The sequence below is a fragment of the Calypte anna genome, chromosome 28, assembly GCF_003957555.1.
Source record: "Calypte anna isolate BGI_N300 chromosome 28, bCalAnn1_v1.p, whole genome shotgun sequence".
NCBI lineage: Eukaryota > Metazoa > Chordata > Aves > Apodiformes > Trochilidae > Calypte > Calypte anna.
In genome coordinates, this window is record NC_044273.1 from 2620699 (window position 1) to 2633590 (window position 12892).

Here is a 12892-nt window from a genome sequence, read left to right on the forward strand (position 1 = left end):
TTCAATTTTTTCGTGCTTTCTAGACCTGGCAGTTGCCTTAGAACAGAGGCATCCCGTGTTGTGGAGGACAAATGACTCATGGGTGGAGCACCTGCCCAGCCACAAACTAAAAATTCCACTCACACTTTGATTCTCTTGTTTATGCTGATCTCTGACAATAAAGATCTTTCAGTACTGATTGTTGAAAGGAGTTCTTCAGAATCTGTTTCAGAACTGATTGGGAGGTTGAATGCATAACGAATCCTCTTCTCACCTTTCCACAAAGTGCTGGTTTTCAGAATGTTTCTTTTAAACTCAGGTTTGCAGAATTCCAGGCTTAGCTCAAGGTGCAGATTTTGCAAATATTTAAGCAAAAACGTTCAAGGGGTTTTTTTGCATAGGAAAAATTCTTTCTTCTGTTACTAAAAATATATATTGTGATTTTCTGCAGAGAGCTTTATTGCCCAACAGTTACATTTGAAATACAGTGCAGAAATAGCCCCAGTCGAGGACAAAGAAACTCTTGAGTGTTCAGTAATAAACTGGGTTTAATTTAACTAACCTTCAAGCACGTTTTGAAAGCTAGTAATGATTTTTTTCTACAAGTCCTCAAAGTTCACAACTTATGAATTGTTTTATTCTGCATTAGTGGAAGAGCTGGATAAATTAACTGTGTGTTGAGTGAGTTAGGAAGGATACGTCCATTTGGTGAAGTGCCAAGGGACAGATGAGCTGGGAGGCACCTTAAATCTGCCCAGTACCTGAAGTTTTGAAGAGTGACACTTCCTCTGCCATCAAAAAGCTGTGAGGGGTAGGAACCCTGGTAGGACGTGTTCAGATAGGATGGCAGGGGTGGACTTAACTCACAGCATCCCTGCTTGTTGCACAGCTCTGACTTCTTCAAGAATATTTTCACTTCAGAAAGTTTCCTGGAAAGGAGCACTTGTTCTCCTGTGAAAGTTTAAAGTCTTGTCATCTCAACTCTGCCCTGCTTGCCTGTGAGCATGCAGGATCTGCTCTTCAAACACATGAAAACATAGTGCTGCTCCTAAGTCAGTTAAATCCAAGCAGAAAATTAAGACCATTCTTGAAAACACAAAATGGAGTGGAAAAAAATACAAAAGTTTCACTTGACTCTTTCACTGCCCATCTCGTGTCATTTAGAAAGACAAGGTTTCTAATGGTATCCTATCAGTGAGGTTGTAATATTTGCCTTGAGCTATAGATCTCAACCCTAAAGTTTGTTCTGGGTATGAAATTAGATAAACCCTTTGTATGGGTGGAGTTCACTCTGAGTTAACAGCATTTGCTGTGGTAAAACCATTTTGTTCATCATCTCTTTTTGCTGAAGTGAGTCCTCGGTGTGGTTTGGGTGCACCACTTGGGTAACTGCTGAAACTGCTGTGGTTTCAGAATAGGACCTGTTTTGCTTTTTTCTGAATTGTTTTTCCCCCTGAAACTATTAGCAGAAAAATTAAATAAGCAAGGGTTACAACTGTTTGCCTGCACTCTTGTGCTGCCATGCCTCAGAACCAAGGAGCAGTATTGTGTAAAAAACGTAACGTTTTTTAACCTCCAGTTATAAGAATAATGCAATCTCAGTTACTAATAAGAGTTTATTTTGCAATATTATGATTTTACCAATGTCCTTCAGGTCAGTTGGTGACTTTTTAATGCTGTTTGAATAGTTTTGCTGCATGTTATAGAAATACTGTCCCTCCATTCTTGACATGGGAGCACAAAAATCTTCATGTCTTTAATTATGCACACAGTGCACTGAGAGATTCACACTTGGTGCAAGGCAGAAAGATAATTCTAGTGGTGATATTACCAGTTTATGGTTAATAAATGAGTAAATTGAAGCATCTAACAGAACTTCTGCCAGGCCTCTAAACCATGTTTGCTGAGTGTGGCAGGGGAAACAAACTATAAGCATCACACAAAGTGTAGTGGGAGAGAACTTGGTGGGGGCTGTATTGTGAGTGGCACTGCCCTTAAAATTGCTCTTCAAAAAAATGGGCCTGGTTTTATAAGGTTTTCCCTCTTTCACCTTTTCTTAAAAAGAAAAAAAATAAAATTCAAGCCCACTTCTGTTAACAGAAAAGGAACTGAGGAAAATGGCTCTCGGGACTAAAAATGAACATTTTCAATATTATTAGCAGTAACTGTAGTATTCATGGTGCCATTTCCTCCACAGCAAAGTTCTTCTTTGTGATCTGCCACCCTGGTGGCTTTTTTGTAGGTTCTGAAACCACCAGGGGCTTTGTGCAGAAACATCCCCAGGGTACCCAGAAGAGACTGAGCAAACACGATGCAAACCCTCTGCTTGTGTTACCAGTTCTACAAAGTAGTTTGCAGCAACCAAAGATTTAACTTAGGAAAGGGCACCTTAAAATGGGCCAGTTCTGCCTTTGTCAATCAAAATGGGTTTGGGCTGGTGAAGGATACTAGGGGGAATTTTTTTTGGTAGCAAGTGGCAATAGAGGAAGGAGGTAAAAAACCAGAGAGAGCTTTTGTTTTGCCTTGATCTTAAATTAGAAATGCAGGTACTTTAATTCTTTCTGTAATTTCAAATAAGTTGCTCTTAGCTGGTGAGTTACAAAATGCTGAGTTACTCATCTCTTAACAGTTCTGAGTGTTTCCCTAATGCTTTGTGACCAAAGGGGGGGGCTCCTAAGGGCCAGGCTTTCCATTTCAGAGAACATGCAGCATTCCATTTCAGAGAACAAAATGTGGCCTCTGGTGATGGGAAAGGCAGTTTGAAACAGGTGACAGAGGAGTCCTGACCTGTGCAGGTATCTGTACAGCCTTGTCACATCTGTTAACCAGGAATGGGCCAAATCCTGAACCATGGAAAACAGGAGTGAAGTCTGAGAGAGGCCACTGAGCCTCCAGCTTCAAGGCAGCTCAACCAGTGTGACTTGTAGAGACTGTTTCTCCAACCTCATGGGCACAATGATGGAATGAAATAAGTTCCCTAGACAGCCTTGGGCTTTAAGTCTTAAAAATCTTACAGATATGTCAATCTCTTGGTAAAAATCTAAATCCCTTTGCCTCTTTCTTCTGATGGAAGCTTTGCCTGCAGCATTATGATTTCCCTTGAATGCTCCTTAAACATCTCCTGCTGCACGTGCCTTGTTTTCTGTGTCTCTTCTCTCTGCTTGTTCAGCTGTGGACTTCTCTCACTTGGCATTTTCCCTGAAGTGCCTGCAAGTGACCACTGGATTGCATCTGAGGCACTAATGGGATAAGAACCTGCACAATTCCTGCATGAAGGAACCATTCCAGCATTAAGGAGCTGCCAGCAGTACCCTGTGGAGCCACTGGTGGCAGAGGGCTGGGAAGCTGAGTGCAGGGAAAAATGGACTTTCCCCTGGGAGAGGAGAGGCTGAGCTGTCATTTAATGGTGGATTGTTATTTAGTGCAGGTTTGCTCAGCCCTATTTCTCCTCTTTGACAAAGAGGGATTTCCACAGATTGGAGGAAGGAAAAAGTTCCTGGCCAACCAGCACAGTAACCTCTGGAAGCTGTCAAGGTATGCCTTGGGCATGCCAAGTACATATGCTGAGATTTGGGATTTTGACTCAGAGTTTCTCTCTCTGTTCCTAGTGTGTGGACCCCAATTTGGATAAATTATAGGATTCCTATCAAATTACAGTTCAAAGAATTGGATGTTTCAAAAGAGAGATCTTCATTAATGCAAATAATATATGGAATTCAGGTTATTGTGCAGGAAAAAAGGAAAAGCCATGGAATGCATGCATTCTGTAAATACACAGATAAGTTGCTACTTATTTAACATGATTAGTTATTTATCTCCTGATACATATATTTAAGTATTTTGACTTCTATAAAATCCCAAACTTAAATCTGAAATGTCTCTAATCCTGGAAAATGAAGTCCTATGTCTCAAATTCTTCTGACCAGTTGTCTTTATATTGGGTTTTACAATTTCAAGTCTTTATGGTATTAATATTGCAATATGTAGAAACAAGCTGATAAATCCATTTAAATAAAACTGCTGTTTGAGATGATTTGCATTGAGAAATGAATAACATTATATTTGGGTGAAATTTAACCCACCCCAGGAGGAATGGATGATGCTAAAGTGTGTCAGCACAGTTTCCTAGGTAAGGGGTTTGCATTGTCCATGGTAAGTAACTTCTCTTTTTCTCCTTTTGTTTTGTTTTGTTTTTTTTTCCTAAACTTTTCCAGGTAAAAGTACTCCTGTAAGCCACCTTGGGTCTTCAGATTTTCCCAAGCCCCATGATCCATTCCAGCCATTTGGGGCTGACAGCAGTGACCCGTTTCAAAGTAAAAAGGGGTTTGGGGACCCATTTAGTGGAAAAGATCCATTTGCTCCCTCCTCTTCAAGTAAAACTTCTAAAGACTCTTCCTTGGGGTTTGCAGACTTCAGCTCTGTAAGTTAAGTTCATTGTCTCTGAGCAAACCACTTTCTGCTCTGCTTGCAGCAATCTCTTGGGTTTTTGTTTTAACTGCAAACCTGCTGTTCACTGGCTTCTGTCTCTTAGTACCTTCATGCTGTCCTCATTGGTTTTTTTTTTTTTGTATTAATATTTCTGTAATAAAAAGGCATTATTTCAATAAAAAGGAAGTTTCATACTAAATTTTAAAGGGTTTATTTGCATTTAAATTATTTTAGTACAGTGTTCCTTTACTCACAAATTCTTTGTAGCAGAATCTGTGTATTGTGTTTCTTGCATGGAGGCTATTTTGTAAACTTGATTTTTGGGGAGCCAATGCTGTAAATATTCAAAACCAATTGTTGACAACATTTATACAGCCACATCACCATATCCTGAGAAGCAAATCCTTGAAGGAAAAGACTCCATAAAGTATTTGTAATCGTTTGTGAGAAGCAATCCTGTCCCAATGTTTGCTGTATACATGGAATGTGGTCATAAAGATACACAAGACAGAGACTTAAAAATACAGCTGTTGAGTTTTGTTCCAATCACTGATTTTGTAGAAAACAATTCTTAGACAAAGAGAACAGAATTGTTTTGTAGAACCAGGGTAGAATTGGCCATCTTACACTCCAAAAGACACTATCAGAAGGTTTGAAAGCAAGGCCAAGTACCCATTCATTAAAAATACATCAGGGTTGCTAAAAGCCTGGCTTTGTTTTTAGTGCTGGCAGGTACCTTACTGAGCTGGAAACAGTTGTAAATGTAGTAGTAGTGTGGTTCTTATTGCTTCCATGAGTAGATAGAAATCTGTTCCATCCACAGCCTCAGGCTTCTTCCCCCTCTCATGTTTTGTTTTGTTTTTTTTTTTGTTCTGTCACACTGCCAGGCAGTAAAACTGCCAATTTTATGTCCCTGAACTCTGATGGACACAGCTCAGTGTTCAACAAGTGGAGATCTTTCAACTGAGTCTTTTGGGTTGCTTATTTTTCATGTTTTTACCCCAGGTTAACGTGTATCACTTTTCATAGTTGCTATTGTTAGTTGAGGTCATCTGTGCATCCTTTTTAGCTGGCCTCAGAGCTTTAATTTATCTATGATACTGAAGACATCAAAGTATTCTGTATGCTTTGCCACAGTTAGTACTGGCCTGTTGAGTTTGCACAGTTAAATCCTGTGATTGTGTACAAACTGGTGACATTCTGAATAAAAACAAGACACAAAACTCGTTTTATCTGAAATTTCTTGAGCAACAGTTCTTGAACAACATTTAATTCCTTCCTTCAACGAAAGTCTGGAATGGGGAAACTGCATTTCATAAGTAGCTTACACTTAATCTGTTTTATGAATTGCTTTTTACTGCTTTTAGGGAAAAAAAAAAACCCAAACAGTATTAACTGAATTTGGCTGAAAAGGAGTCTTGATCCCTGTTCTTTTCAGATTGTTCTTTTGGGTTTTTTTTCTTGCCTACAACACAATCACACTGCTACACTTTAATCCCTAAACCCTATGAAGTCTGAAGTGTCCAAGTTACCTTGTAGTCAGCAGGAATGTTGGGCTTCTCTTTGCCTGCTGCTTGGGAAACTTTGTTCATGATGGAAATTCAGAGTTTTACTGACAGAAGGTTTGGTGACACTTAGGTTGAGTCCCTGGAATCTGAGAACAGAACCAGAGAGTCGTGTAGGTTGGAATGGCTGAAAGTTTTTAATTGGAATTCTTGCCTGTTGCAAATGAGAAACCTCCATTAGGTTTTAGTAGTGGTCTAGAAAATTTGGCTGGTTTTCATTTTTGTTTGGTTTTTTTTTTTAAAGTTTCTGGCAAATTCATCTATTTTCATTAAGTATTTTCTCCTTGCATTCTTAACTTTTCCATTGGCATTAACTGAGCCTCTTTGGAACAAACCAAAGGCTTTTGGTAGCTCATATTTCTAGGTTCCAGCTTCAGTTTACAAAACAACAAGAAATGCAATCTTTCCACCAACAGAAAGTGTTTAAATTTCCAAGAACCTTCGAGCTAAACTGAATTTTTTCTCTTTAATATAAGCTGGTAATTTAGTAAACAAAAGTCAGTGTAGTTTTTTGTGTATCCACTGAGCTGCCCTGCAGGCTGCTGTTCTCATTTCTGCCTTGGGTCTATCTCTACTTCTGGGTAAAAAGGGTTTTTTTAAATGAAATTACAGCTGTGTCATACGGATTTTAGAGACTTCTAGAAACCTGAACATATGCAAAGACAAATGTTATTGTATTAAATTACTTGTAATTCAATTGCATTATCTTTTTGTAGGCAATCTGTGTATGAAATGTTGTGTATTTCCCTATCTAATGGTCAGAGTTATGCTCCTGAAAATTCTGCTTTATGCTCACCCTCTGTAATAAGGCATGTCAGGATTTGCTTCCAGTGAATCACTTGCCTTTTTATCCTTTTTTATTTTTCACTCAGCACTTTTAACCACAAAAATATAACTTGTGTGCCATAAACAAGTCAGAATTGGGACTCTCCATTTGGAAGACTTATCCAAGATGTAAAAACAAAACAAAACAACCCAAAGGGTTTGATCAAAGCTTATTGTATTTCTGAGAATAGCAACTTATTCTTCATTTCATCTATGTGATCTTTTTGAATTAAGTGGAGAAGTCCTGCTTCCATTTGATGTATCTTGGAAAAAACCAATTGATTTGAAGCAGAGGTGTTGTTTGAAGAAAAGTAATTTCAGAACAGTCCTCTTTTTTGCATCAAATCTGAAAAATCATATTTAGAGAAACAAGCTGAGGAATTGTGAGCATCCAGAAGCACATAGAGAATAATAGAACTAGATCATGAGTCAATGAGAAGAGGGCTTGGGTTGAAATGAATTCAAATGAATTCATTTATTTAAAAAAATATTAATTCTAGATGAAATGCAGAGGGAAAAAAGCAGGAGTAGAAGCCACCATGTAACACACAGGCAGGTGGGGATAGGTTTAGCACTTCAAAGTTGCATTTTGTACTTGGGTGCATATTCCAAGCTTGTTTAGGAAGGTGCAGCTGTGTCTGCTTCTGCAGTGGCAAAAAATTGTGCTGGTTCAGGACCACAGGGCAATTTTTGCAGTATACATTCAGCTGAAATTGCAGCTATAAATTGCAAGAAAAACCCCAAATAATACGTTTTCTGAACATTCAGAGAAAAAAAGAAAAGCAAATGTTAGAAGTGGGATGGAATGGAAACATTTGCATGCAGCTGTATGGACATTTTTGTTAACATCATCTTCAGCAACTGCTAAAATAAAATGCTAACACTTTACTTTTAAATTGTCATGCTTTGGGTAAAATGTTTTCATATTTTGCACCCAAAAAAAAGTTCAAACTTTTGCATACTTCAGTGGTAAATAAGCAGAATATAATTCTGGAATGGTTTCGCTGCAGTGTACTGAGCGTGTTCTGGGAAGCTCAGACAGCCTTAGAAGATGAATGTTAAAATTGTTATATTTCTGGAGTGTTTTCTGATGAAGTAAATTGGATTCTCTTACATTATTTCTTACTGGAAAAAAATCTGCATATATATTGTATAAAAAGCATTTTTTTGTAACTTTTGATTTAGGTGATGAAGCTTCCTACAAATCATCTCCAGAAGGATGATTAAAACCCCTCACCCCTGGCAGGAAATATTACAGTAAAACCCTTTGCAATGAGGTTGCACAAGAGCAAATGACTCTTTTTGGGGGGTTTTTTACCACCTATTTCCCATTCCTGAAAATGGCTGTAGGTTGCTCTGCTCCCAAACCACTAACTTGCCTTTTTTTGTGTTTGTGGAGTTTTTGTTTGGCTCCAGTCCTCTGACATTTTCATACACAACTGACACATGGCAGCAGGGACGTGCAGCCCAGATGGGTTAGTTTCCTAGTGGGAGGAGGAAGAAATTAAGGAGATAAATTAAAGGATGAAGTAAGGAAATCAGTGAGTGAATTTTTATCTTAATCCCAAAGAACTACCCTGAGACAGCTTGCTGTACTTGACTCATATATTTAATAACTCTGATTCACTGTATTTTATTTTTTTTTTTCACATAATTTCTCCTAGCTTGCTGGTAACTAATTGCTTTTCCATTTTGATTTTTTTTTTTTTTTTTAGTTTGGAAATGAAGAGCAGCAGCTGGCCTGGGCAAAGAGGGAGAGTGAAAAAACAGAGCAGGAACGACTGGCACGGCTGAGGAGACAAGAGCAAGAGGACCTGGAGCTGGCTATTGCACTCAGTAAGGCTGATATGCCAAGCTCTTAAGGCTGATATGCCAAACTTTTAAGGCTGAAATGCCAAACTTTTAAGGCTGAAATGCCAAACTCTTAAGCAGAGGTTCTCTGGCTCCACCCCTGTCCAAGTGAAACCATTAACTGTTGGCTTTTATAAAAGTACTAAATCCCTGGGTTATGTTGTGAAAATCAGCTCAGTCACCTTCCAGCTCCAAAGGAGCCTGGTGGGTTGCATCAAACTGTGTGGCTTTCCAAGTGCACAATATGCAGGAAGCACTGCAAAGGCTGTGTTATGTGTTCTAGGGAAAATTTACTGCTTGTAAGACATTCAAGGGATGATCTTAAGATGCTGAAAGCAAAGTTTCTCTATCTGGAAGGCAACGTTGCAGGTAGCAAACTGCAACTTGTGAATTTGGCTTTTTATTACCTGAAAAACCCTTTTTTTTTTTCTTTTTGAGGGTGCAGTATGGATTTCAAAGGATGTCTTAAAAAGATAATAATTTATAGAATTAGCTTTCACTTGTTCCATTTCTTTCATACTTCATGGTAGGCTAATCAGGACATCATCTCTATCAGCTACCTTGAAGTCTTCAACAAGAGTTAATTATCAGATGGTCACTTTTGATCCAGGAAATGGGGCTTTTTCAAAAGAATATGGTATTTTGTATGTGAGGAGTACAAACATAGTGAGCTATATAAAATACTGATTTGAAGCCTCTATGAATGATTAATTCTTCTAATTTAAGCAGTTGTTTGCATTGAGTTTTAATAATTATATATGATGCTGTAAAAGAGGGAGGCAGTTCAATTGTAGTAAACTGGACAAGTTATTTGGCAATTAAATCACTAGGGCAGAATCTTGCTTTATCTCATCAGCTGATATGATTGCAGTGCAACTTTGAGAGCTGCTTTCTTGTTAAATCAAGCAATGGAAAACTTAGGAAGCTTGAGGAGTGTTCATCCTTAAAATTCCTTCTACCCTCTTCTGCTCCATCCTCCAGAACACAACCCATGGTATGGGTGTTACCCAGCTGTGTCAGAGAGGCTTCACCTCAGTTCCTTGGATTCCACCTCTCTTGTGGGGTTACAGATAAAGCATAATTTAGCTGAAATAAGGCCAAGCTGAACCAGATTTTATTTGCCAGACACACCTGCATGTGTAAGTAAGTGCTGGCAGCACTGGTAGGCTGTACTGGCTTTAAAATAAGGCTTGAGGTAGTAAATTCCCAGTAGAAACAGATTTGACCCTCTAGAACTCAGTACTCACCCCTGGTAAGGATAGCACAGAATGGGTTTTACATGTCATACATAAAACAAGTCCTTCTGGTAAGTCTGTGAATGATTTCCTTACTAAAAATGCCTTTTCTGATTGCAGGAATTCTAAAACTTCATTTTTCTTTGCCTTGGACTTCTGTGTCTAAGTAAAGCAGGCATCTAGCACACCAGGTTTAAAATGTCCTTAATCTGCTCCCCTGTCCTTGGTGGTGTAGAGAACAAAGCTTTGCAGTCTGTGGTTTTCCTGATGCAGCCCTTTTAACATTGTTGTTTGGAAAATATGCTATTCCTTCCTCATCTTTAATGCATTTATGTTCTTTATGTCCTTGCTTCCTTACCTTACTTCAGTTTTTCATACACAAAGACAGTGCCTGCTGACTGACTGCAAGGAGTATTTCCTCATGTTGTAATTGCCTTATTCTGGATGCTTTCCATACTCAAGGATAAGAATCAGGTTGGATCATTTTCATCTTCCTCGTGGTTTGCAGCTCTGAGATGCAGCTGAGATGTGGGATTTGTTGTGAGTAGGTTTCTGGGCACAGGTCTGTCCATTTCTGTACCCAAAACCTGACAGCCCATACCTCAAAATGCAGCTTGAAGAGCTCTTCCCTCTTTGCTCACTCTCCTGTGCTGATGGTACTACAAATAATGTGAAGCTTTAATTCTTAATTAATTCTTAATTCTCCTTGAAATTCTTTAATTCTCCTTGAAGGTGGAAAAGATGCATTCTAATATCAAGACAAACCACATAATGATCTTTGATAGCATCTTTAATGACCTCCTGTGAATGCAGCAGAAGATATTTCTCATTTTACAGAACCTGATCCGAAATCCCTCCCTGTTGTAATTTGTCTCTAAAATGTGTGAGGTGAAATGATCAAACATAGTAAAGTGTCAACAAATTCTCTTTTCTGTTGGTGTACAGGACTTGAAGTCTCTTGAGAGCAAACTTGGGTCTGTCTGTAACTAACAGGAGATTAAAATTTTGCTTTGAAAGAGCAATTCTCCAAATTGAATGGCTGCAGGAAATCTCAGTGAAGTTAAATTGTGTCTCTGCAGAAGATTCTCCTTTTCATTTTCATTTGGGCTTGGGTCTGTGTTGTCTCTTCTGCTACAATAAAACCCCATTCATCTGCAGCCCCATTTTAGAAAGGAAAACTTCTTCTGGATTGGGACTTGGATGATGTCACTCCAGTGGGAAGGGGTGGATGAGCTAAATAGCTTGATTCATTTTATGAGTTATGTACCATAAAAAGACTTTCTGCTACTTTGACAGTGCTCTGAAATACTGTAATTTATCATGCTTCTGAGGCAGTGAGTTGGTGTTTTCAAGATGTCCAGCAGGAAGCCAGAGATGTGGATGAATGCAGCATTCCATGTAGTGTTAGAATGAATTGCCCATTTTCCTATTTCCTTATTGACTCATTCTTTGTGTTTGTTTGGACAGTAACAGGAGAGCAAGCAAATGAGCAAGGACAGACCATGTTCTCTGTGCACAGTGTAGTGAGGAACTTGGAGATGTAGTAACCTGAGCTTTACTAAAACACTACTGATTCAGAATTTGAGACACTGCAGAAGAAAACTTAGCTGTGGTTTCTCCCCATTGCATTGAATAGTTTCCCATATAAGAAGGATTATCCATCTTCTTCTGCTTGTAACTCAGTGTTCTGTAGAATACCTGCACTTGTTCTTCTTAGACAGAAACTTTTCTGGCAAGACCTTGATCTTCTTCCTCCAGAACAGTGAAATTTAAAGCACAAATAGTCCTGTCACTATTTGGGCAGAGGAAATATGTACAATGCAAGATATATAAAATGTGAGTATACACAATGCATATACAGTGTACATTATGAGATCCATATTATTTGTGTCTATGTGTATATATATATATAGAGTATTGTATAATGTAATAATAGTGTGTGTATATACTATATATGTCCACATACTATGTCTAGTATATAGTTACTTGTGCTGTACATAAAGTGTGTATATACAATGAATATGTAGAATATGCATATATATTCTATATATTAATGCTTGTGTGTATGTATGTATTCTCTGAACAGAGATGGATACAGAAATGGAATTTTTACAGAAATGCAGCTCAGATCATGGCTCTTAGAATTTCAAAGTTCTGGTGAAAGAAAAAAAAACAAAAAGATGAATTACTACTTCTGATAAATACTCTTCAAGATTACTTTTGCTGGCATGAAAACCTGTGTTCACTATCTGTGCCAAGTGTAAGAGAAACCTGGCAGAAAGTAGGTGTCATCTGCACTGGATGATGAGATCTTGCATCCTTGTAAGTTTTTAAAGGGTCTTTTTGAAACATAGGCTCAATATCTGATCTTGGATATAATTATCTTTTTTTTCTAGGCTGAGGCAATGTTTTTTCTCCTACATTTGCTTGTAGTTACCCTTCTTTTTTTCCCTTTTGTAAAAATTCATTTTAAGGAGCTGTTCCCATGCACTCACACACCCCAAACAGTCACAAACTAAGGTGAAAACCACATTTTTCTTGCTTCATTCCAGTTCCATAGGTTGCACATAATTGTCATCTGGATTTCAGCTCTGGTTTTCCTCCATTTCCACCTAAGCTTTTACTTCAGGAGGAATGACAATCCATTGCATTCTTGGCTTTGAGGAAGTCATGGAGGTGATTCTACTTTCTACTCAGATGAATTATTACCCTCTGTGGTGCAGTGAGTAATCACAGAGAGCTGAGTCCACTTTTATGGTGGCACACGTGTGTTTTATGCAGAGTCCTCAGCACTGCTGGAATGACTCATGGAAAACCAGGAATTACACACAGCACTGAGGCACAAAAAACAGGAAAGAGAGACAATTATTCACGTGGAAGCTACACATGCAGACCTTGCAGGGAGGACACAGGTACTGAATTCCCCACGTTATCCTTTATAGAGCAGGGTGTTCACATCTGCCTCGAGTGCTTTCCCCAAGTTCCACTCAGTCTTGTTGTAAAACCTCC

The 12892-nt window shown here is 38.6% G+C and overlaps 1 protein-coding gene across 3 annotated transcripts in view; it reads left to right on the forward strand.

Moving 5' to 3' along the window:
- The window catches only part of EPS15L1 (epidermal growth factor receptor pathway substrate 15 like 1), a 38724-nt gene extending 26662 nt beyond the window's left edge, over positions 1 to 12062 (forward strand). Inside the window, exons 24-26 of one of the 3 annotated variants that reach the window (XM_030466623.1) lie at positions 4194 to 4399; positions 8513 to 8633; positions 10346 to 11739. In XM_030466623.1, the coding sequence (XP_030322483.1) occupies positions 4194 to 4399; positions 8513 to 8633; positions 10346 to 10350 (332 nt within the window). In that variant the 3' untranslated portion in view covers positions 10351 to 11739. Of the gene's footprint in view, positions 1 to 4193; positions 4400 to 8512 lie in introns of all 3 variants that reach the window. The other 2 variants (XM_030466622.1, XM_030466624.1) reach the window with 2 other exon arrangements.
- The last annotated feature ends 830 nt before the right edge of the window (positions 12063 to 12892 follow it).